The 25,821-nt window shown below is 34.7% G+C and overlaps 2 protein-coding genes across 4 annotated transcripts in view; both read right to left on the minus strand.

Annotated features, from left to right (window-relative positions):
- CEP290 (centrosomal protein 290) overlaps window positions 1-25,821 on the minus strand; it is a 93,602-nt gene that overhangs the window by 54,268 nt on the left and 13,513 nt on the right. For all 3 annotated transcript variants that reach the window (XM_074226537.1, XM_074226536.1, XM_074226538.1), the window contains 18 exons: window positions 24,916-25,038; window positions 23,911-24,034; window positions 22,487-22,659; window positions 21,543-21,705; window positions 17,021-17,121; window positions 16,861-16,948; window positions 14,845-14,948; window positions 13,146-13,230; window positions 11,995-12,134; window positions 9,954-10,118; window positions 9,415-9,564; window positions 8,398-8,513; window positions 8,092-8,194; window positions 7,760-7,990; window positions 6,126-6,299; window positions 5,640-5,751; window positions 3,246-3,451; window positions 1,147-1,298 (listed from right to left, as the gene is read on the minus strand). In XM_074226537.1, coding sequence (XP_074082638.1) covers window positions 1,147-1,298; window positions 3,246-3,451; window positions 5,640-5,751; window positions 6,126-6,299; window positions 7,760-7,990; window positions 8,092-8,194; window positions 8,398-8,513; window positions 9,415-9,564; window positions 9,954-10,118; window positions 11,995-12,134; window positions 13,146-13,230; window positions 14,845-14,948; window positions 16,861-16,948; window positions 17,021-17,121; window positions 21,543-21,705; window positions 22,487-22,659; window positions 23,911-24,034; window positions 24,916-25,038 — 2,510 coding nt within the window. The remainder of the gene's footprint in view (window positions 1-1,146; window positions 1,299-3,245; window positions 3,452-5,639; window positions 5,752-6,125; window positions 6,300-7,759; window positions 7,991-8,091; window positions 8,195-8,397; window positions 8,514-9,414; window positions 9,565-9,953; window positions 10,119-11,994; window positions 12,135-13,145; window positions 13,231-14,844; window positions 14,949-16,860; window positions 16,949-17,020; window positions 17,122-21,542; window positions 21,706-22,486; window positions 22,660-23,910; window positions 24,035-24,915; window positions 25,039-25,821) is intronic.
- On the minus strand, window positions 13,509-14,635 carry LOC141515178 (uncharacterized; the record flags this gene model as incomplete). The annotated part of the gene is made up of 1 exon (XM_074226552.1): window positions 13,509-14,635. A coding segment is annotated over one exon (897 nt), but the record flags the coding sequence as incomplete, so codon positions are not given.

Genomic DNA, 25,821 nt, shown 5'->3' on the forward strand with positions numbered 1-25,821 from the left:
TTGAGTATTTTTGATACATGAAAAGCTCTTCTATTTTTGACCCACTCAAGGTATAGCACATAATTAAAAGCAAAGTAATTATTTGCATAATTTCAAATTGTTTTCCAGAATTACTATACAAAATGTTAAGACTCTAAAGAGGCTTTATTTTCATTAAGAAGCCAGTCTCTAGGGGCAGCTAGGTGGTGCAGTGGATAGAGCACCGGCCCTGGAGTCAGGAATACCTGAGTTCAAATCCGGCCTCAGACACTTAATAACAACCTAGCTGTGTGGCACTGGGCAAGCCACTTAACCCCACTGCCTTGCAAAAACCTAAAAAAAAAAAAGCCAGTCTCTAGATGATTTGTGATTATTGGGTATAATATTTGGCAAAGGTAGTTCCTAATAGTTATACATTTTCTAATATTTTTTAAAAAGAAGACAGTGCCTGCTATACTTCATTTTTTTCAGTAATCTCACAAAATAGATACAGGACTCAGTATTAGGCCTCTTTTCCTTTTAAATTCTTTAGAGTATTTTAAAATACTTTGAAGTATGTTTTTAACAACTATTAATAAATAGGACTTGATTTGATGAGTAAGATGCAAGAAGACTATTAAAAATGTATTTGTATGTGTTTTCAGGGTTGAGAAGTAAGTAGGAGAGCTACATTTATTCCACAGCTTTTTAGAAGCCTCAGTGCTTATGTTCAAAGTTTTAAAAATTATCCCCAGTGGGGAATTAACTGCAGTAGTGATTGAAAGACTGAATCTTCCCTGTTCCTTACCCATAATTCCTATATAACTTAAAGTATTGAACTTATTATTTTTATACTTATAATACCAGGAAGAAATTATGTTTAAGGAAACTTTTGTACCCTATGGGAAAACCGTTTCTGATAAATTAATGTTTCTAAAACTCTATTTTCCAAAGATTTAAGGTTTTTCATTATCTTCTTATATTTAAATGTAAAAACCAAAGAAGATAAGCAAATACAAAAATGTAGAATAGTATAAACTTAAAAAATGATTCTTAAGAAATAGTAGATTCTTATGTAAAATCACTTAATGTCTTTCTCATTAAAAGGAATGATTTGATTAGAAGACCGTCATTTTCACAAATTAAAACCCAGTCATTTAGATGATGATAAAGATTTAAAATACTTACTTGGATACTTCAACCTTCAGTTCCATTTCATTCTTTTCTAACTCTAGAATCCTCTGCCTATCAGCATCACTCACTTCTTTACTCACACTCTCGGCTAGTTCATCTCTTAATGTTTGTTCCAACTGTTGTGCAGCCAAGTTGATTTTAGTAAGCTAAAAAAGGGGGGAAAGGACAACTAAAAGGTGGCTCTTGGCAGATTTATGCATCTTTTCCCTTTTTCCTCCTTATAAAATTTAACCACTTTCTAATATTCAATTTCCAATACCGAAATTTTTTGAAAAATATCACTGCATTTATAGAGCATACATTTTAATTCCACTTTGTGAAACAGTCAACATGAAGGGAGCTGCCGCTCCTTTAATTATGTCTTGTGATTTGTCCAGGTGTACATACACAGCTATAGTTCATATCTAATTAGATTTTACTGGATCCCTTTTAGGGAATACAATAGTTGTTCACAATTAAACACACACACACACACACACACACACATACACACACACACACACTCACTCACACATATACAGACACACTCACTCCAAGAAACCCAAGCTACCTATGGGCATTGACTCAGGTATTAGTTCTTTCTCATAAATACCCTAAAAGAAGACATTGACAAAACCAAGCCTCCGCCTGTCCCCCAGCCCATACCCCACAGGATCCTGGGGCTAGAATTGCCATCTGAATCCTGAGACTGCAGATAAGAAAGGTGAATGATGGACCTCAGTCACAAAGGTAGTAAACACTTGAGATGGAATATGAATTCCAATTCTATTTCCAAAGCCAGTCTTTTTACCCAAAGTGCCAGGCTTCTTCCCCAAGTATTATAACAGCATTTTTTTTTTTTACAATGGAAATAAAGGAAGGTGCCAATAGAAGGAGAATTAGAACAAGATGACAATGGAATAATACAACAACACTGTAAGTAATGATGAACATGAGGAATCAAGAAGCATAGAAAGAACTGAACTTATGTGAATTGACAAAAATGAAGAACCAGAAAAAAATAACATATCCAATGGTGAAAAACGATGAAATGGAAAGAAAACCAACTGCAAAAATTACAATGACCTAGGTTGGTTCCAAAAGAAGAGAAATAAGGAAAAAATTTTCTCTCCCTTCGTTGAAGAAATTTGGTGCTTGACTGCATTCAATAATGTGCCAGTAGGATAGCTTAAAAATGATTTAAATGCATTTAAATTGTGTACTGTTTATATTAAAATATTTTAAAATTGAGAAATTCCCAATACTAATTTAAATGCCATTCAAATTCAGAAGGTAAACATTAATACATATAATTTGGAACAAAACTTAAGGAAAAAACTCAAGTTCCAATATAAAAAAATTTTATTATGGCTGGTTGTTTTTGAGGGACATTGATTTTTCACTCAATCCTAAGGGTATAAGGATGATGAAGTGGTGCACGTACTTATAAACTACATTTTTCTGTGTTTAGTGCCTAGGTCTTTCAACCTCACACTTTCTGATTCTAGATCCAAACAAGCTTCCTTAGATCCTCACTTGGATAACTGTTGTTTGTTTGTAATTGTTTGTAAAACACTGAACAACTATTGTTTGCCCTAAAAGGGATCCAGTGAAATCTAATTGGGTACTGTAACTGCCCATGTACACCTGGACAAATCACAAGACATAACTAAAGGGGCAACAGCCCCCCTTCATGGATAGCATTTTAACCACTTGCTTCACATAGATAGGTGAGATGGATTTGTGGTAAAATTATTGTTTTAAAATTTAAAACATTTCAGCAATAGACAACAACAGAACATTTGTTGACATAGATTTTAAAGACCAATCTAATTCTAAATACATATAGCATCATGATTAAAAATAATGTTAGTATTTAATGTTTTCTGTGTATCTAATTTAATCACCTCATACAGCTAAAATAAATGCTATTTGAAGCTTGTGTATTAATTTCAGATGTCAAACATCTTCAGGAGCTCACAATACAGGTATTATCTTAAACCGAGGTTTCTGAGACATTCTAAAGACTAGATGAGGCAAATAATGCCAGGGACCTTCAAGTTCGGCTTATTTTTCCAACTCTAACTTAAACGATAAAAATCAAAATCTCTAACCTCGGAAAATTTGGTTTCCAGTTCAATGTTACGTTCTTCTACTTGCTTTAATGAAACCCGCAAGTGCTCATACATTTTTTGAGCATGTTCAGCACGTTGCCTTTCATTCAGTTCCTTCATTTCCAGCATTGTGATCTTTTTAGAAATGGAAACAATCTCACTGTTTGTTATAGCTTTTTGAGCCTTGTCCATGGTTGAATCGCTTCCTGTGGTCAAAAACAATTCAGCCAAATTCAATAAGGGTGCTTTAAAAGTAAGTCAAAATGCAAAAACCTTGAACTATGAATGAAGTAGGACACTTCATGATGAAGTCCATGTTGGACTTCAGGCAATTTTTTTGATTTGAAGATCTCACTGACTAAAGTTCTAATTTGTGAAATATTTTGCCAATGACATATAGCAAATCCAAGTCTGTATTTTATATTTCAAAGCTATAAGTAATATTTAGTCATAAGCTCTATCCCTCAGTTATAAGACCAGTTTTACCGATGAGGTGACATAGTCTGGAGTGTACTGGAGCTAACTTGAACAGGTTCTCAAGATCTGATTGTTAAATGTTAAATGTAGCTTGTAGTTCCACTATGTTCATGAATCTTGTCTAAGTCTTATTATAAATCCTACATAAGGTGATTCCTGTCCCATATTACACTAGAGCCTTGTAACCAAGGGGACCCAGTATGGCACTTAGGTTGGCACTTTATTTCTAATTCTTGTTAAATGACAAGTCACCTCTTTTCTCAGTCCATGTTCTCAAATGCTTTTACACTGCTCATAGACAAGTAATTATCAGGTAGTCAAACTAACTAGGTTTTTCCCATTAAAAACTATCTAAAAAAAATCAAATTTGCAAGGCAGGTAAACTAAAGAATAAGAATACCATTAAAAATATTATCTACTTTATGAAAGAACTAACCTCAATACCCTTAAATAAAGTTTAGTATACCATGCTTATTTTAATATACGAGATTGATTTTTACCCTATGGCTGTATATGTAGAAATAGTAAATCTGAATATTGACTATCATTTTAATCTCATATATGTACATACAACTGAAGAGTAGGTATAGGGACTGGAGAGCAGGTATAGGACAGAAAGAGCAGTGATCAATATAATGAAATAATGGGATTTTTGAGTAGCTTTGCAAAAATTGCACTGTGAGAGAAAGAAGCAAGGTAAGGAGACATCTGCATAACTGTCATTTTACAAACAGACTTAAATTGGTTTTTTTATTGTTTTTTAAATTTTGATTTTTTTTCATATCATTTTGTGGAAGTTCAGGACATATAGCTCAAAATGAGACAAATATCACAAATCAGTGTTTGATTTATTATTTTGTTGATTGTATAGACTTTAAGTGATAAGGAAAATGTAAATAATGCAGATTGAACTGAAAAGTCTATTTTACATATTTTTTTCCCCCAGAGAGCCTGTTGTTAAACATTTACCAGCATACCACTATGCACAAGTCACATCACTGGTAGGGCTGAATGAAAATTCAAAGAAGCCAAAATATATAGGCCCAGTTACCATCCATTTCAAGTCATACAAAGTTGTGGACAGGAATATGAAAGATACAGTTATACTTTAAATTATGTTGTATATGTATGTGTATTTATCTATCTATATCTATCTACATATACATACACAGCACACACACACACACACACACACACACACACACACACACACACACAGACACCACAACCACTATTTAAACAAGGTAATTTGTAGAAGGTGAGGGCCCCACTGATTCAGAAAGTCAGGAAAGGGGAGTCTTAGATCCACCCTCTTGCCAGAGACACCAAGATGGCAGTCTTAGCTGCTAACCAAAAGACTGGGATTGTCAGTGATTTTAAAAAAAATACTGTGAGTGGCAGAAAGGCAGCTAAATGTCTGAAAAAGAAACCCTGAAGCAAGTCCATGACAAATGCAGACACCTAATATTTGTGATATGTTTCACAAACTGGCAAACAACTTGTATTAGTCAAATGGCAAAAACTAAAAAATGGCTTAACTCATAAATTTCCCAACTAGTAGTTTTTAAAAAAAGAAATTCATCAACAATGTTAAGACTAACAAACTGCCTTCTGGGTGTGTGTGGTGGTGGTGGTGGTGATGGTGGGGGGCAGGGAAGCAAGATTAGGGGAAAAATTATAAAATTCAAAATAAATTAATTAAAAAATAAGAAAGTCATCCACTAGAAGACCTCCTTAGCTTAAGGATTGATTTGGTACATTGTTGAAGAAGAAGATAACATCCTATGGTGTATAATTTTAGATAATCATTATTTTCACATAGTAAGAAGACTATTTTAAAATCCCATTCCTTTTCAAAAGATGGTTAAACAACATAGCAAACATTGGATCATATTCATTCCATGAGCAAAGACTTACCTAATTTAGTGGCTTGTTCCCATGCTTGTTCTACAGTATGAAGTTTTTCCTTGGTGATCTCCAATTCCTTACTTAGAACATCTATCTGTTCTTTCAGGGATGTATTTTCACACTAAATAATAGAGAAATATCATTAAGTAATTAAAGAACAACTCAGATTAACAATATAATTATTACAATATACCCATCATTTATTACTAACATTACTTCAAGTGTCCTCTCCTCCTGCCTCCTCCACTGGCCTTGCTCACTCCCTTTAAATCCTTATCCCTACTTACCCTCTTATGGCCCCTCTTATGGCCTTCATCACATAATGTTTCATCTTGTGGTTCTTTGCAAATGTGTCTTTCTCTCCTACCTGCTGAACCTGATGAACTTGGACTTGCTAAATTCACCTACTAAATTCTCGAAGATTTCCAAGAACAGAAAATAGTTTTTAAAAAGGTCATTCCAATTTTTCAAGAATCAAGAATCATATAATCTTACCTCAATCAACTGCAAACTACTCATTCTCTGGACAAGCATATTATCTTTTTGCAGCATGTCCCTGTACTTAGCAGTCAATTCGTTGTATTGCTTATTGGCCAATTCAAGTTCCGAGAGGGGGACACAATTGTCTATAAGTTTCTGGAGAGCTGCAATCCTGAAAACAGCTATTTCCTATGCAAATAAGAGTAACAATATTATATTTTAGCACTATTCCTTTTAAAGACTCGATGTTCATTTAAAAAAACTTAATATACAGAGACATATAAAAGTTGATTGGAATCATTTTCAAAAAAATATAAGAAAATCTTTTTTAATTGAACTTTTATCTAAAAAATTCTTTTGGCATGTCTGATTTTATGTTTAAAAAAAGAAGCACATTTTAGTAGTTTCAAAAATGTTTCTTATTACAATAATCTGCAAGATCAAATTATTTTGAGGAAAAGTGTATCAATTTGAATCAATAAATGCCTTTTTTCGGGGCATAGTGTAAGTCTACAAAGGGATTACTTTGTTGCTATAAAGCAACAAAACAGATATTTTGGAACAGCTGAACCACACAGGTGAAGCTACACACAAAGCTCTGTACAATACTGGTAATCCACAGTTGCCGTCTTCGCTCCTCCTGGCTAAGAATTGTTTAAAGGCCAGGTTTAAAACCATAGGCAAAGGATTTTATTAACCCGAAATTATTATTTTTTTAGTTCTGCAATACATCTTGTTCAATACAGAAACCAAGTTCTAAAGATGATATTGGGGAATCCAAAAATGATTCAGTTCATTGGCTACCCAAAATAACAGTAAGATACTACATATATTTGTACGTTATTTCCTTAATGATCAGGAGAATATGGCAAAACTATTTCTAAACAAAACCAAGTATTACATCTTTAAAAGAAAGGTAAGGGAAAGAAATCAGAGAAAAATTAGGACATCTCTTAAAAGGGATAAATTATGGGAGAATAACAACTTGTGGCAATAGCTAGTCCAAGAGGTCTGAGAGGTTAGGAAAAGGGGAATATAGAAGTACAGGATAATACTTCAGTTTTTCTTTTTGTATTTTTAAATTCCTATTTCTAGACTGGTACAAATCTCTGAAGAACACTTCTCCCTCTATTGTTTTCTTTTTAAAAATATACTCTCTTTTTTGTTTATCTTCCATTTTTCCCTATAATCACCTACCCCCAAATTGTACCGCTGGATTAATCAGGGTTGGAGAGTGAAGGCATAATTTCAATTTGTTTTTGCTTCTACATGAAACATTTTATTATCATTCTGCTCCTTGCCAAAACCCAATGTTATATTTGCAAATTATAGATTTCTAAGAGAACTAGATCTATGAGACACTGAACAGTCTAGTGCAAAAAAAAAAGAAAAACGATTGCCTTTCTTGAGTCTCAATATCCCCTTGATACAGAAAATGAGATTTGATAAAAGTGTTTTCTTTTTCAGCTATTAATTATTTACTCTGTATTAGTACCACAATAAACTCTTGGTTTAAGGTTGACAATTTTACACATCACTCTTTAAATGGTAATGCTAAAAGAAAAATTAAAAATTTTCCCTTGATTTCTATCTTTTTTGTTTACTTATGTCTAATATAAATTTAAGAAATTCCCAAATCTCAAGCATACCTTAAACCTTTGCAAATGGCCAATTCTGTCCCCAACTGCAGCTTCCACAGCAATCAGCTCATCCTTCTGTTTACTGTTTTCTTTTCTTAAATGTCGCTCCATTTCTACTAAAGTTGTATACTGCCTTATCAGGGACTTTTCATTAACTTGCAAAACACTGATCTTCCTACTATTTTCAGAAAGAAATTTTTTGGTCTCATCAGCATCCATCTGAAGAGCATTAAGTAAGTTCTGTATAACAAAAGTAAGTAACAATATTTGACTTTATTCATTGACTCCATAAAGGCCCCTCAGTTATCATGTCTAGTTATTCTAAATGGGGTGACACTTACATTATATTCTTTTACTTTTATAGCACCATGTTCAACTTGATCCTCAAGCTTTTTTTTTTCCTCTCTTAGTTTTTCAGATTCTGTTTGCCAGATTTTCTTTTCACTAAAAAAAAGCAGAACAACTAAAATCTAGTGTATTCCAGAAGTAAAAGTGTAAAATATTCAATATACAAAAAACAAATCCATTAACACAGATGAATAGCAAGCTAATATTTTAAATTCTAAAAATGTAAAATACTAATATATTCTATTAATTCTTACTTAAAAATTTATGTCAGAGTCCCCCTTGAAGCTCCCCAATTGTACCTTAAGTATTCTTTATATAATAAGCCTTGCTGATGCCGGATGACTGCAAATTTCCTATTATATTCTTCAAGAGAATCTTCTAGGTTTTTTAGCATTTGTTCTTTATTTTCTAGTTCCTAAAGTTTGTGTCAGAAATAAGAATGGCAAAATCAGAACCATAATCAATCATCAACCCAATTGACCAAGAAATGTCTATTTTTCTCTCCTGATATCATCTAAGAAGGTACAGTCTTGCAAAACTGCTGTCAAAAGAAAATAAAAACGTACACAGAGTCACATTTCACTCTTTTGGACGACTCACTAAAATAAAAAAAAATAATTCCTTTTTACTAATTGACAAGAAGAAAGATGTTACAGTTATTATACTTAATGTAAGTTATTATTAAGTTATTATACATGAAGAAAATCCAATTCTTTATGATACAAACTGGTGAAAGGGAACAGTAGCATAGAGAGTGGGGAAAATAATTTTCTTTAGTTTTCAAATAGACTCCTTAAATAAAATATTGAAAAGTTTCTTTCTTCTTCTATGCTGCTCAACTTCTTTTATTCCATTTTGAGGAAGAATGGAATCATCAAAAGAATGATCCACAACAAGCTGCAGACAAACGGAGGTTTATTTATGCTTTGTCTCACTTTTTTTTAATGGAAAGAGGCAGGAAGGAACAAGTATTTTTATTTAAAAGGCTGTTCCTAGTGGCTGATCCAGGTAAAAATGGCAAGACCCAGTCGTCATCACTGACCTAAGGAGGGATGCCAGGCAAACTCTGTTCTGCTTCCTGCTGTGCCCTTTGCAAAAGTTATTTGTGATCCTGAGACCTATCATTGCTCTCCTCTGGCCAACTCAAAAGTCATGATAATTTGAACATGTCTGAGGTAGAAGAATGGGTTCTTGTGAGTTAAGTATATTAAAAGTTACTAATGTATCCCTATATAAAGTTAAAGAATCCCAAAATGATGTACTAAGATTAGAAGGAGAAACAACAGCTATCTGTGATATAACTTTAAAAACTTTACCTGTAAAATATATATTAAGTATTCGTTTTGAGAATTGATTATATTTGCACTAGATGGTGTCATCCCATCCGGTAGGTCAAGTCCTCTGAATACAACATTTGATCCTTTTGCTTTACGTAAGAGACAAATTTCTTTTTCAAGATTTTCCACCTAAAAACAAACCAGAAAAAAACCTTAAAATTCAATGAACAAAAATAAGTATTTTTTTTGTTCAGAAAAAAAACAGGCTTTATATCTCTAATGCTACACTTTACTTTGTATTCTCCTAGAAAGAAAGAAGTTGAACAAAGATACTTTAGTTTCTACTTAGGTGAAGACATGTAGCTTGTAGCTACAGTTTTCTTTTCACCTTCACAGTATTTTCTGACTTCTTAGTAGGAATAACAAGAAGCATAATATTTTCACAAATTACCCCTTAGGTACCTATCTGTGGCTGTTTTATAAAAAATTAAAAGGATATATTTTTCCGACGAATTCGGCTGCATTAACTCAATCTTTCCACAGCTTCCTAGTAATTTTTTATTTACCAAATCACGTACCTTTAAATTTGCTTTTGCCAAATGTTGAGAGTAATCTGTAGCCTCTTTGCGACTTTCTCTAAGCTCATCTCTTAACTCATCATTCCGTCCTATAAGCTGGTCAACTTGGGTTTTCAGATGTAGATTGGCATCAAAGACTCCCTCAGCATTCCTTGAATCTATAGCCTAATATGTTAAGAATATATTTTAAATGAGAAGATAAATATTTAAATATTGATAGGATGCTGCTATAATCATCTTTTTCTTAAAACCATACAAAACATTTTCTATGTGTCTTATATCCCATTAGACTATGAGCTTCCTTCAGTCAGACATCATCAAAGTAACACATAAGGGTTCTATAAAGTCACTGATGCTGGTGTCAAAATTTCAAAAGCACTCAGAGATCAGTTTTCAAGATATCTCAGAGGTAAAGATTCCAAAAAAAATTGGAAAAGATCAGAATTATGCTTTTATCCATCAAAAGCTAACCCAAAATGCATTAGCCACTAAAGCACATGCCTACTTTCCCACTGGTATAAAATCTTTATGATGATCTACAGGTTACCTCATCTTAATAAGAAAACAAAAAAAAAATGTTTTTCAACTGATATCTTCATATACAAAGTAAACTGAGCTGCAGAACACATAAAATCTATCTTTTATTTATTTAAAAACAATAATACAACAAAATACAACCTTAAAAGTTGTTTTTATTTTTTCTTTAGTTTTTTTGTTTGGTTGGTTTTTTTTGCAAGGCAGTGGGGTTAAGTGGCTTGCCCAAGGCCATACAGCTAGGTAATTATTAAGTATCTGAGACCCGATTTGAACTCAGGTACTCCTGACTCCAGGGCTGGTGCTCTATCCACTGCACCACCTAGCCCCCCCAAAAGTTGTTAAAAAAGATTTAACACACACACACACACACACACACACACACACACACACACACACACACAAAACAATGTTAAAAATTAAGCCAGATGCTATGAGGGGAGACATACTGTTCAATAATCCAACAATGCTCAACAAGTCAACAATGAAGAGGCAGAAGTCACCCATCTACAAGCTGGAGAATGACTCCCCCTGGAGCAGGCTCCCTGCAGGCCTGCCCCATCAAGCCTGGACCTGAGCCCCTGCCTTCTTCTCTCCCCATCTCCTATTAGAACCCAGCCCCCCCACCAGGGTAGGAACCATCTATCCCCCACTGCTTCTCCAACCATTCTCAAATGATTGCTTGCCTGCCCTCATCATCCTGGCAGAGGAAGACAAAGATGAAGCCAGTGCTAAGAGGATAAGGATGGGGCAGACAGACTTCATCCTCTCCCATGGAATAAGAGTAGTTGGACTTGGGAAGGAGAGAAGCTATGGAGCAGTGGCTCCAGGGACCAGATTGGGCCTGAAAAGGACAAGAGAAGGACTAGCGGATTGGGAAGAAGCAACCAGGTCCAAACAAGGCTGCCTAGGCGAATCTGCAGCAAGAAAAATCATCTTGTCTTCAAAATTATTTCCAGCATGTTAGTAATAATTGCCCTTAAAGAATCCAGCAGAGAAGATGAGCAGTGAACAACAAGGCCAGGGCTTTGGTGCCCAAGCGTGTCCCCAGTAGTTGAGGTGACCCGTCAGGTCAGAGGCTGGGTGCCCAGTGAAGTCAGCCAGGGAGGAGTCAAAGGTCCCTGAGTGATGCCAAGGGCAAAAGCTGAGGTGAAGGCGGAGGGGAGAAGGGCCCCACGAGGACAGGCCTGGTCTCCATACTGGGGCCACCCCATTGCCAGCTCGTGGGGGCAGGGAAGTGGAGAAGGGTACTGTGCAGCCTGAGGACAGAGACTCCTTTCACGGGAATCTGGAAGTCTCTGAGGAGGGGACAAGGGATAGTGGGAGGGAGACCAAACCCCCCCCCCCACAAATCTGGAGCCTACACATTCCTCTGACTTGTGGCTGCAGCCACAATTTATAATGTTAGATATTAATGGTCACATGTTCATGATAACCTTCATGTTTGGGGGTCTATTTTCCCTTCCAAAAGAACTAAAATGAATGCATTCCTATGAAGAAAACTTACATGAACTAATTTTTCAAGACTAGGGATGACCAGGGGTGCTTCTCCTTGCATTCCAGGCTCCACCTGCATTTCCTTGATGGTCTGCAATATTTCTTTCAAGCCTTCTTCAAGTTGTGCTTTTTCTTCCAAAAGTTCTTTTACTGAAATTAAAAATACATTTTTCTGTTTTGATAAAGAATGATTTATCGTAACTTCAACAGATTTTAATAGATAACAGAGACTGAACACTATGAATGATATTCCTCCTTCAAGCACTGGCTTGTCAGATTAGATTTCCTTCAAGGTCCTTACCAACTCTGAAACAAACAGGCATCAGACAGGATAAACAGAAAACAATTAAGGGAGGAAAAACCCTAAAGAAAAAAGGCTCAAAGTGCGCTTCTCCGTCAGTTGGAAAAAATGGCAAATCCGAGCAAGGAAGGGTGTGGAGGCTGGGGAGCCCAGAGCCCTCAGAGCCCAGAAGGCAGCCAGGCTGGCACAGCCTGCAGCTGCAGAGGCCAGCCCCAACTGCTGAGGCAAGGCCCATTCTAATGGATCCTGAGACAGCCTGCGAGTCACCTGAGGCTGACGCACCCTCCAGGTGGAGTCGACAGACGGCACACCTGGCAGGGTCGAGCTGCTGAGTCCTCCTTCCTCCTCTTCACCCAGAATGTTCTCCACCTTCCCCTTCCCACTTCTTACATAGAGATCAGCAAGCAAATCATTCCTATTAACAGTTTCTGGGAAGGAAGGGCTGACAGACAGTCTCACTGTCCCATCACTAGTTCCATGACGTTTTAGACCAATCATCTCACCCCAACCACCACTCCCTACCCTCTCCCCATCTTAAACCAGAAGCAACATGAGGCAGGAACTCACTCATAGTGCTCAGTGGAGAGGAAGAGTCTTAGATAATTATTTTTTACTTATCCATTCATTCTCTTACTCTAAATGTGGGAAAACTGCTCTAAGACAAAACTTGAGTAACCATAAATGTAATATGTTATTTAGGGCAGGTAGGTGGCAACTGAATGGAGCACCAGCCCTGGAGTCAGGAGGACCTGAGTTCAAATATGACCTCAGACACTTAATAATTACCTAGCTGGTGACCCTGGTCAAGTCACTTAACCCCATTGCCCCCCCCCCCCAGAAATTATCCAAATATAACTCACCTTTCTTTTGAAACTTGGTTATTACTATTTTATTCCTTTCCAAATCTTTTTTCTTTTCATTTAGTTCCTTTGAAAGATATTCATTCTATTAATGGGGAAAAATAAATGAACAAAAATGTGATTTGTATTTTTTAAGATAGAAAATAATTAAGACATAATCTCAGAAAATACACCAATTTAAGCAGTACTTACCACTAATTGAAGTCCATAAACAATAGTTATTGTAGAAAGAAAATAATGTAAAAATACTCATTCCCCTGTCCCTGCCCATCCTCCCCCATATAAACACATACTCCAAGAAACATACTAGTCCAATCAATTTCTTTTTAATTGTCAGATTTGGGCACTACCTGCTCTGTCTGGCTTCTGTGTCTCTGAAGTTCTAATTCTGCATCTCTGTTTTGGGCTTCCTTAATCAATAAATCCTGGAATATCAGCTCATTCTAAGGGAACATTTAATGAATAGTCAAGTCATTGATTTATACTGGCTTTATGTTGCTTTTTGTAATATACAGTTCATTGTTAACACTTTTTAGAAGTAACATGACTAGGAGGAATTTGCAGTTTTGTTTTTATTTTTAAATTTCATATACTTAGTGCTCTAAAAGTGCATTCAGATGGAATTTGTTTAAATAAATCTGAAAGTGAAAGAAAAACTTATATAATCCACACACTAGAATATTTGGTAGAAGGAAACTCACCTGAGACCTAAGAAATACGAGTTCCTTCCGCAGCTGCTCTATAAGGTTTTCAACAGGATCTATGTGGGATAATTTTCCTGGGGTCATACTCTGCCAGGGTTCTGTGGTATGAAGACTACTTTCAAGTTTACTTTTCAAAATCTTTGTTTGGAGTGGGCTGGGTTCTTTTGATACATCCTCTTTCAAATCTTTTTTATCATCAGAAAACATTTTTGAAGTAGGAAGTTGCTCAACCTCTGGTTTCACTATTTGTGACTTTTCCAGGATAGCTGTTTTATCATGAATAAGCTGACAAAAAATTGAGGATTTCTGGCTAAGTGTTAGTCTCTGTCCAGTAGGAGAATCTTGCTTCATTAAATTTAAGGAACTTCTTGACACTGCAATTTGACAATTCTTCCCCAGGGTCTGATGACTGTTAGAAGTTTGCTTTAAAAAGTCATCAGAAAGGGAATACAAGTAGTCAATTGAGTCTTCTTGGCTCTGCCTAGAGATGAGGGATTCTAAATTTCTTGTAGACTGCAGACATGGTGCTTTAAAAATCTGTCTAATTGTAAAGCCTTTAGGACTTGAACTGCGATGCCTGGTCTGTATAGGTGAAGGATCTCTGGATAAAGAGGCAAAAGGAGGCCTGACTGCAGGCTGATCTTCATTCTGAAGCATTTGAGAAATTTTTCTTGATAATTTTCCTAAAACCATGCTTCTTTTGGGAATATTCTGATCTGGCTGTAGGTCACTGCCTGATGCTTTCTGATATGCTGGCTCTATTTTATCTGGACCTCTAATCTGTATTTAGAGTAAACAATGATTCATTAATGTCTCAATGATTAAGGTTATAGTTTTTCAATAAAAATGAACAATTACAAAAAATACATTTATATCTTCAAAATGCAAAACCAAAGAAAGGGGAATTATTTTTCCTTTCTTTCCTGCCATTATTTTTCCTTTTCCTCTTCAGTAAAGTCTAATATAAATTCTACTTATCATTTGCAAGAGGTTACCTTTAATTTAAATTCATCAACATTTTCAGAGCTCACAGGCTGAGATTTTCTTTCTTCCCTTCTCAGTTCCTGATTAAAGGTGTTGGTCAGATGGAGGTCATCAGCTGCTCATATCAAATGCATAAAAAAAAAAATCCAAAGCAAAGAGAAAATAGAAATCTTAATTATAACATTCCTCATACTAGATATAGTTTTATGTATACATGAGTTCAATGGTATAATAGGTATTTTCCTATTACTATGCAAATCCCAAGTGATCCATGACTTTGTATCTACGTGTTAGGATAGCTGGGTTCTTAAAAATTCACTATATATTTATTGTGACATTCTTTTCTTTTTTAAATTGAGTTCTAAATTTTATCCTTCCTCTTCCACTCACTGAGAAGGCAAGGAGTATGATATTAATGACACATGTGAAATCATACAAAATATATTTCCATATTAGCCATAAACAAAAACAAAGAAGTAAAAAATAAAAGTAAAGTGATAAAATTTTACTTCAATTTGCACTCAGAGGTCATCAGATCTCTCTCTGGGGGTAAATAGTATTGTTTTCATCATGAGTCTTTTGGAATTGTCTTGGTTCAGTGTGGTTCAGCATTGCCAAGTCTTTCGGTTAATCATCATTACAACACTGTGTTTACTGGTTCTTCTTTGGATCAGTTCATGTAAGTCTTGCCAAGTTTTTCTGAAACCATCTCCCTTAGTCATTTCTTATAACAAAACAGTACTTCATCACAATCATATGCCACAAGTGGTTCAGTCATTTCCTAATTAATAAGCATCTGCTCCATTTCTAATTCTTTGGCACACCAAAAAAAAGCTATTCTTTTCTGCATATGAAGGTCCTTTCCCTTTTGCTTTGATTTCTTTGGGATTCAGGCTCTTGCTCATGCACAATTTTATAGCCCTTTGGACATAATTCTAAATAGTTTTATAGAATGACTGGATCAGTTCAAAACTCTAGCAACAGTTCATTAATGAACTATTTTCCCTCATCCCTTCTAACATTTGACATTTTGGATGATATGAGATGTTAGTTCAGAATTGTTTTAATTGGTATTTCTCTAATCAACAGTGATTTAGAGTGGTTTTTTCATGACTTTTAATAGCTTTGATTCCTTCTTCTGAAAACTGCCTGTTCATATCCTTGTCCATTTATCAATTGGGGAATGGTTCTTATTTTTATAAATTTAACTTTATTTTCTATATATTTGAGAAATGAGGTCTTTACAAGAGAAACTATAGGATTTTTTGATATTAATTGTCTCTGGTAGTTTTTCTGTTTATCTCTTTTAACAAGGCCAATTTTTACTTGCCTGAGATGATTACTACTTCTGACTTTAACTTCAGCTGATGCGTATCAGACTCTGTTTTAGCACCTTAATTTCTACAAAAACTGAGGTAAGCCTTGAATCTCCCAAGAGAATAAGGTGGTTTGGGGAAGAGTAGTAGGATTATGTCTTCCATGGGCTAGTACAGTAAGTCAATATTTGTGACTATAACTTTTAAAGTAATGATTTCTATGTGAAAGTTAATCTGTTAATGCTTATGAGGTACTGGGGTGCAGGAGACCACCCACCCCTAACACTTGGGGGAAAATGACTTAATGAAAAATCACCAGAGTTATTTCCAAAGAGTTTTTAGATAGGTCCCCATTGCCTTAAGGACAATGAATTCAATCTTCCTGTTTTACAGATGAAGAAACTGAGAAAACTATCGTGATCAGATTCTGTTTCTGAATTGTGCTACATATTGTTAAGTAAGAGAAAAAAAGACATTTCTCACATGAATAAATTTGCAGCCCCATAGCAATGCACTGTCCTGCTTTGAAAAATGTGGAATGAGGGGCAGCTGGGTGGTACAGTGGATAGAGCACCGGCCCTGGAGTCAGGAGGATCTGAGTTCAAATCCCACCTCAGACACTTAATAATTACTTAGCTAGGTGACCTTGGGCAAGTCACTTAATCCCATTGCCTTGGCAAAAAAATATTTTAAAAAGTGGAATGACTATACCTCGAGTTCCAAATTTCTTTGCCTCTTCTTGAGCCATTTTTCGAATCTTCTGTTTCAGTTCAAGTCTTTCTTCTTCCAGACTTTCAATCTGTAAAATATGAACTATTAATATTGTATTTTATATCAACCAAGAAAGGAAATTTCTGAACATAACACTTGCCTCTTTTAAGAGAACCTGGTTTTCAGCTTTATACTGATGCTGTTTTATATTTTTGCTCTTCCTAAATTCAGTCAAATCAATCATTATCTTTGGATCAAGACCTAAAATAAAGAATTAAAAATTAGGAATTGATATAGAAATAAACGAGAAAATTAAATGTTACCTTGTCTAATGTCTAGAATTACAAAGAAATGAAATTTAGCAATATTTTAAAGAATTATTTAAGTGCTCAATTTTTTAAAAGTTGTATTGACATTTAAATTTTTTTTGTTGATTTATTTAAGGCAATGGGATTAAGTGACTTGCCCAAGGTCACCTAGCTAAGTAATTATTAAGTGTCTGAGGTGGGATTTGAACTCAGATCCTCCTGACTCCAGGGCCAGTACTCTATCCATTGTACCACCTAGCTGCCCCTATATTGACATTTAATGGAAATTCTCCTAAAGTACATAATGCATGTCTCTACCTTCTTCAACTGTGCATAATTGAACTCAACATAGCTTCTTATTTTTAAAAGTGATCATAAATAAATTTAGCCAAATTTGCACTAAAAATATTTACACTTAAATAAATCAATTTTATCATGTAAAGTACCCTAAACTTCTGCAATCACTTGCTCTGAATAGGCATTAACATTCTTGTATGTCTACTCATTCTAATGACAGCATTACTGCATATCAACATTCTTAGTTTCTCATGAGAAAAGAATCCCATCTTATTTACCAGTGTGGCTATTGGCATCATCAGCATATATCTGGGTAAGGAGGTATAAACTGAGTCCAGAATTAAATAAGAGACAAGTAGGCCAGATTGCCTTCAGGAAGTTGAAAATCTTTATTAAAGACCCAAAACTATTTTCAGAAACAAACTACCATTTTAAAAATATAATACTCTACTACTGTTATTATGTGGTTATAAGACATGAAATAAAATAATCTCCAAGAAATTAAAAATGAATGTCACACAGAAGGCAATACAGAGGTATATGGTGGTAGGGGACAGACTATAAGGTAACAATGAAATTTAACGGCTTAGATATATTACGCTATACATCCTTGGAGAAAGGGTCCAAATTAGAGAGATCAATTTAAGTATAGTTTTCAAGAGTTAAGCCTAACTATGTCCACTGAACATCTTTTTGCTACCTGTTGGGTCATTTTGATTTTTTTTTCCCTTCCAAAGTAGTATTCACAGGACTAGATTATTAGAGAACTTTGGTGTCTATCGATAGCAACAAGCAACTAGGGATAATGGAAAACATTACTCAGCTTCCCAAATGAGATCCATCCCAATTCCCTCTTCAATTCTACATACAATTTCACATCTAACTATACTGCTTGAACAAAATACATATAAATAAACTAACCAAGAATGCACCTTTTTGCCCCAATCTGAGCAACATGGACTTATTGTGAAATCAATCATTTTCAAATGACTATGGATTTCACCAGAGATGCTTTGCAGTTCTTGGGGACATTATACAATTAATGTAATGTCTTCTCTGAAAGACAAAATTTGGAGAATCATGCCACTGATAAGGACATTATCTCTGGAATGAGAAGGCAATGTGATACACTGAAAAGAGTAAAACTTGTACATTCTGAAGCTTTACATGCCTCTAGTTGAATCTGTCATAAAATGTCATATATTTAATATAAGAGGCAGTTTGTTTGAGGTATCTTTAAGGACTCCCTGAGTTTTATTAAGGTGAATGGTCTTTTAAATTAACTAAGTCAAAAAAGTATATATTGACTTAAGACATTCTAGTTTACAAAATGAGAAGCGTTTTTTTCTTTTGATGTTTTTAATAAGGATACCCTGGATAGAGGTAGAAATCATTCTCATAAATTTTTTTATAACTTAAAGTAGGTATATGAGACCATTAAGTGGTCCTCACTCCCTTTTTTTAATTAAAAAGTGTCATGTTCCATTTGCTTGGTTTCTTTACCACTCTAAGATATCTTGAAGAAATTCAATCCAAGTACACTCTTTAAATGGGTTTTGCTTCTACTCTGTTTAAATATTTGAGGTATAAGGAATATGAGCAGCCCCTTAAGGGTTTGGCCAAGAAGTATTGGTATAGGTTGCTTCATCTCCAAACATCAGATCCTTTGGATCCACTGATGTCAACCCAGAGGTGATGGGATTATGATAAGGAGATGATGGTTGTCACTGATAAGATTTAAACAATTAATATGGAGTTTAATTCTGAGCAAGTGCTCCAGGGGTGTCACCAGCCAGAGACAAGTAACAATGAGATCTGCAGGCATGGATGTCCAGGAAATATCAATATCAATGTAGACAGCCCATCATATACCATCAAAGGAATGATGGTCACCTATGACATTCAAGTACAAGGACATCCATGCAACATAGCATCTCTGAAAATCTAGAGCTTCCCTTCATTGGTATATGCCACTAATTAGAGTCAAGGTTGGAGCACTGAACTAATGGAACAATCTGGAATTTCTATGTTTTGTTTTATTCTATTTTACAAGAGATATAGGCAAATAAGTTACAATTATCTTCCAAGTAAACTGCACTCAAGTGAATCAACCAAGGCTAAGAATAAAATCCATGCAAAATTCCACGATGTATCTTATTTGAAGTTGATCCCAGTCTGTATTATTGAGTCAGTTTATTCTAATATCTCTGAATCTACCCTATACTAAAATTACCTCCTTCAAGGGTCTATGCTGTAAACATTTTGGTTTGGTTCATACGCTCTTTTCCTGAGTCTCATAACTAGAAAGAATCTCTATCTTTTGCATTTTATATCTCTCTTCTTACTTTTTTCTTCACATTCTTCCTTTATTACAATTGTTTAGTCTAATAAGGTATATAGTGGAATTTTGCATGAATTTTGTTCTTAGGCTAGGTCTTTCAAATAACCTTATCAATGACTTGGATAAAGACTAAAATGATATAGTTATAAAATCTGCAGATGACAGAAAGCTGGTAAAGAGTTCTAATAAAATACCAAAAGATATTTAAAAGATGTTAGGCAACTCTTAAAATATTATATTCAATAGGACTAAATATAAAGTCCCATACCTGTTTCCAGAAAATGAACCACATAAATATAGGATGGGGAGGGAACATGGTTAGATGTTTAATATTTTTAAAATGAGTTTTCATAGATTAAAAGTTGAACAAATTAAAAATAATGTAAACTTAGGATGTGTTAACAGGAGCAAAATATCCAGCTGAAGGGTAGTGGCAGTAATTCTAATATGTTCTAGCCAGGCTGGCCCATTTCTTGACTACTTTGCTCAGGTTCAGTCACATTTAGGAAGGATGCTGACAAAGCTGCACTGCAGCCATGGGAAGGTCACTAGAATATCCAGGAGAATCAACATCAATCAATTCAATAAACATTTATTAGTTATCTTCTGAGTATCTATTAAAGGAATCAAAAATGGTAAAAGAAAATAGTACAGGGAGTTTAGTACATGATAGCCATTTCCAAGTACCTAACTTTAAGGTTTAGAAAGACTATAGGATTCAAATTGCTTTGACTTGTCCTAAAGGATAGAACTAAATACTAGGGACAGAAGGAGCAGAAAAGGCAATTTTAGAAATCAACCATCTTAGCAATTGGAGTGGTCAACAAAAGTGAACTGGGCTACAGAAGCTGGATGGTTATTTGTCCAGGAAAGAGGACTAAAATTAGCATATACCAAAGAGCTCTAAGATTTACAAAGCATTTTGCTTACTTTTTTCACATTTTATGTTCACAACAACTTGTTAAGAAAGGAACTATTATCATCCCCATTTTAGAGATGAAAAAACTGGGGTTTAGACCAGTCATCTGAGTTGCCCAGAGTCTACAGCATCTAAGGCAAGGTCTGAACTCAATTCTTCCTCACACCAGGTCCAATATACTTTATACTGAGCCACCTAGTTGACATACACACTAGGAAACTCCAATTCAGATAGGAGTTGTAGAAAGTTATGAGATTACAACAGCATGTAAGGAACTTTTATGATGCAGTATTTTCCCTCCCAAGTCTGTAGAAAAGTACCTTAGTATATAATATCTAATTCCTCATTGATGCCAGAAAAATACAATAAAACTGTACCATTTATTTGATTACATAAACAAAAAAAGATGTATTTTGCTTGTAATGCATCAAACACATAAAAAAGATTAGATCTTGGAAAAAGCTTTAAAGAAAATTTGTTAAGGTTGTCACAAATTTATGTGAGTCAAGAGCACGTTGTTAATTAATTTAATCAGGGAGAGCTGGAAATACTGCCAAGGTGTCCAATAGTAAGTTAGCGAATATATGAATTTCCTTCAAACTTATAATTACTCCTGTGGAAGTACACTGTTACTACTACTACTACTACTACTACTACTACTACTACTACTACTACTAAAAAATAATAATAGCTAACATTTATGCGGTGCTTACACTGATATACACTGTGCTATGTGCTTTAGAATTAAAATATTTTAATTTACAAAATGTTTAGTAAAAAGTAAGACTCCACAGAAAGTTTTAGAAATTTTTCTTACCCAAACGTTCCCGAAGGTCTTCATTTTCATCCAGGAAATCGTTCATCTTTAATTCAAGCTTGTTAATTTCAGCAGTTAATGTTTCAATTTCTCGGTCCCTTATTTTAACTTGAGACTTGTAAGTTTTTATTTCAGCGACAGCATCTTCTAAACCATACAGTCCCTTTAGAATATAAAGAAGAAAAAGTGAGTTTTGAAATGGGAATTTCTGATCGAATTTAAAATGGCATGCTTGATTATTTTTAATTAAAATGTCTGCAAAAACACAAGAGTGGATTGCAGCATTTATTCTCTAATTTTGTAATGTGCTTTTATGCATTTCCTAATGATGGTAATGAAGAAAGAGGTTTAATTGTCTTAGCTTTTATAACAAGAGAATGCTAGTAACAAAATACTGCAGAAGTAATACTGATGAAACACTTATAAAAAAAAAAGATGGATTAGGAGGCATTTTAGGAGAATTCACTGGCACAAAGACATTGTTAAAATGCCAAGGATATACTCCAAAAAAAAAAAAGTGAAGGCTGTATTTACTTATACACTAAATAACAAATTATTTCCAAAATAATCCTTACCATAACTTTAGGCATAATATGTCACTTAGGTCAAGCTACACAGCAGTAAACTAAACATAAACTGATTGACATATGCTGATTTCAGATTAAATATGGTTGAAGTCTGGAAATTAAAACTTCAGCTAGAAGCAGTTATTTTTCCAAAGTGTAGGTATATTCATTGGGTCAGAAAAGGTGATGCCTTAGGAAGTTTTTTTAAGAAGACTGTAATCATAATATAAAAAACTATCAAGGAAAAAAGTAGTGTGTAAACTATCCTTAAATTATTAAGCTCCTTCCAATAAAAATCATGTGAATAAAAGATAATATTAAAAATTCAACTAAAAAGACTATGTCTAAACCCTTTCTTCTCTAAAATAAAATCCATACCGCTTCATAATCTTTTAGTCGCTTCAGAGCTTCAACAAGCTCTTTGTCCTTCTCTCTAGCATCAGATTCTGCCAGTTCTGCTGCCCTCTCAGCATCTTTATTTTTCTGTTCTAAGTTTTGAAGCTTTGCTTGTATTTCTGCATAATGGTTCATCTGAGATTTGCTTGAAGAACCTAGTGGAGAAAAATCCAGATCATCACTATTCACTTTAATAATGTATTAATCAAGCTGCTGTTAAGTGCTGAAGACACTAACTTAACTACATCACCACTCCTTACCTTATACTTCCTAAAGCCAATTTAAATAGAATTTTTCTCCTCCCAAGTTTTACAATATCAAAATAAATGTTTAACTGGTTACTATGTACAAGGGACTAGTGATACAAAGAAATGCATGAAATACAGTCCTTGTCATCAAAGAATTTAGTCTTAATTGGAAGTATGTCATTGACTGACATGTTATATTCTTTGTGTTAGTTATACTTCTTTTCCCTTCTGTGAATTTATCTCCTGTTAGAATAAAAACTCCTTGAGGCCAAGGAATGGTTTTGTCTTTCCTTGTATCCTTAACACAACCACTAGCATATCTGTTATGGAGCTGTTTCTATCCAACTCTTTATGACCCCATTTTGAGATTTTCTTGGTAAAGCTACTAGGGTGATTTGCCATTTCTTTCTCAAGCTGATTCTAGATGAGGAAACTGAGACAAAGGTCAAGTGATTTAGTTTCCCAGGGTCATACTGCTAATAAGTGTTTGAAGTCAGATTTGAAGTCAGGAAGATGAGTCTTCCTGATCTCCCACCTCACTGTCCCTCAATGGTAAACATTTAATGATGTTTATTAACTAAATGAGAAGGTATGAAGATCCATATGTACTTAGTACATTTAAGGCTTATTCAAAATGACAAACAGTAAGGCAGCTAGGTGGTGCAATAGATAGAGCATGGGCCCTGGAGTCTGGAATACCTGAGTTCAAATCCAGTCTCAGATACTTAACAATTATCTAGCTGTATGGCCTTGGGCAAGCCACTTAACCCCATTTGTCTTGCAAAAAAACTAAAAAAAAAAAAGAATGACAAAACAAATTGAAAACTAGTTGCAAAGATACTTTTCAAAATTAAGGGTTTTTTTTTTCTCTTACACTGCAAAAAAATCTCAATTCAAATAACAGGCTATGTCAACAGTGTTGTCTATTGTGGTTGATCTGGTCCAAAGGAGGAGAGACACCATCCAAAAGAGGAGGGACAGATGAACAAAACAGCACCTTAATGTGTTAACTACATATACATTTACCTAATGACATTTATGCAATGAACAATTCATGAAAGGAAGAGAGAAGTCAAGGGCTTTTCAAACCAAAAAGGACCAAATCTTGAGTCTGTGGATATTTTCTAAGTACTCGCCCATCAATAGCTGTTCCACTACCTCTGTTTTGCTTGAGTTCATTCCTCAGGTCCTCAATAATCAGCGTATTTGTTTCCATTTCTTTGGTGTACTGTTCTACTTGTTCAGTAAGCATCTTAATTTGACCATCTCTTTCTTGTATGCCCTGAAAGAAATATTTTCAAATCAGTAATTCTTGTACTCTCTGGATATGGCTTTGTTCTCTCATTGTTGAATATGAATAAATCAGCTCCTCGTATAGACTATAAGTTCCTTAGGGGTCAGGAATGAAGTCTCGTGTTCTTTGTGTACCCAGCATTGCCTGGAACAATGTAAGAAACAACAATAAGGATTCATTGAGCTAACTCATCAATTAAAGTTTTGAAAATTCCTTGATTTTGGTATCTCATTCTTTGCTGCCTTCCTTTAAATTCCTTGACTCTTTTTTTCATCAACTCAAAAACATGATTAAAATTATCTTTCTCTATGAATCTCATTTATTTTTTTCTATAAAAAATAAAGTGAACTTTTCTCCCCACGAGATCTAATATTGATCATAAGCTACTTCTTTACCTTCCTAGGATTCCGTTATGCTTTCCTGAGGAATTCCTTTTCCACATTTTAAATGCCTTGTAAAAAAAAGGGGGTATTTCTTTCTAGTAGTAATACTTCATTATAATTTTAAACACTAACAATCTTTTGTTTTCACTTAAGCAATGTTTAGGTGATGCAAGTGATTAAAATTCTACTAACTTCTACACAATTAAATTCTATTTGGAAATGTATTCTATTTACCATAATTAGCCCAGATATAAACTGAGTCTTTTATGAAAAGGCATGATCAGACACAGTTGAAATGCTAACAACATAATCCCATGGCAACATGGTAGTAAAACATCTTAAAAGACATAAAAGGTTTTTACGAATTTGAAAGCTGGCCATTACACCAGATCATCCAGTAAAATAAATCAAAACTTGACTTTAAGAAAATTCACCATCAAATTTCTGAAGATATTGAGGGAAAATGGATCTGTGGAAATTTTTTACCTGTTGTAGGGCAATAACATTATTTTTGTCAGCATCAAGTTGGGCATTTCTAAGTCTCTCTTTCAAATTCTGCAATATTTGTTGATATTCAATTATTTCATCATCTTTAGAAGTCAAAATTCTCTGCAAAAGGAACGTAGAATTTATGTGTAGAAAAACAAATCTTTGCTTATTTTACTCTATTATGCATCAACTTTACACCTCTAAGAAACAGTACTAGTCGATTTCTCTTCTTTTTATCTAATTCCCACTGGTTTTTACTTCAGTTAATTTGTTATTGTTGTCCAGTCATTTCTGTTGTATCTAAATCTTTATAACCAAAACTAGAGTTCTCTGGGTAAAGATACTACAGTGACTTGCCATTCCTTCTCTAGATCATTTCAAAGATGAGGAACTGAGACAAACAGGGTTAAGTGATTTTCCCAAGGCCACAGTGTCTGAGATCTGAACTCAGGACAATGAGTACTCCAGCCACTGGGCCATCCAGATGCCCTTCATCATATTTCCATGATTATTGTTCAGTTGTTTTTAGTGTGTCAACCTCTTCATGACCCAATTTGGATATTCTTGGCAAAGACATTGGAACGGTTTGCCATTTCCTTCTCATTTGGCAGATGAAAAAACTGAGACAAACAGGATGAAGTGATTTGCCCAAGGTCATACAGCTACTGAACGTCTGATTCCAGACTGGAATTCAGGAAGGGGAGTCTTGGTTACTCAGGATCCAGCACTCTATCCACTGTACCACTTGGCTGCCAATCAAACCAATCATAATTACACACAATAACCCTTCCCATTTATCCTTTCTTAAAATTTAATGTTGATTTTAACTTCTGGTTTAGCCATTCAATGATAAATAGCACAGTTGATTGTGAAATGGCAGATCTTTGTGTTCAGCTGTTTACT

Source organism: Macrotis lagotis, chromosome 2, assembly GCF_037893015.1.
Source record: "Macrotis lagotis isolate mMagLag1 chromosome 2, bilby.v1.9.chrom.fasta, whole genome shotgun sequence".
Taxonomy (NCBI): domain Eukaryota; kingdom Metazoa; phylum Chordata; class Mammalia; order Peramelemorphia; family Peramelidae; genus Macrotis; species Macrotis lagotis.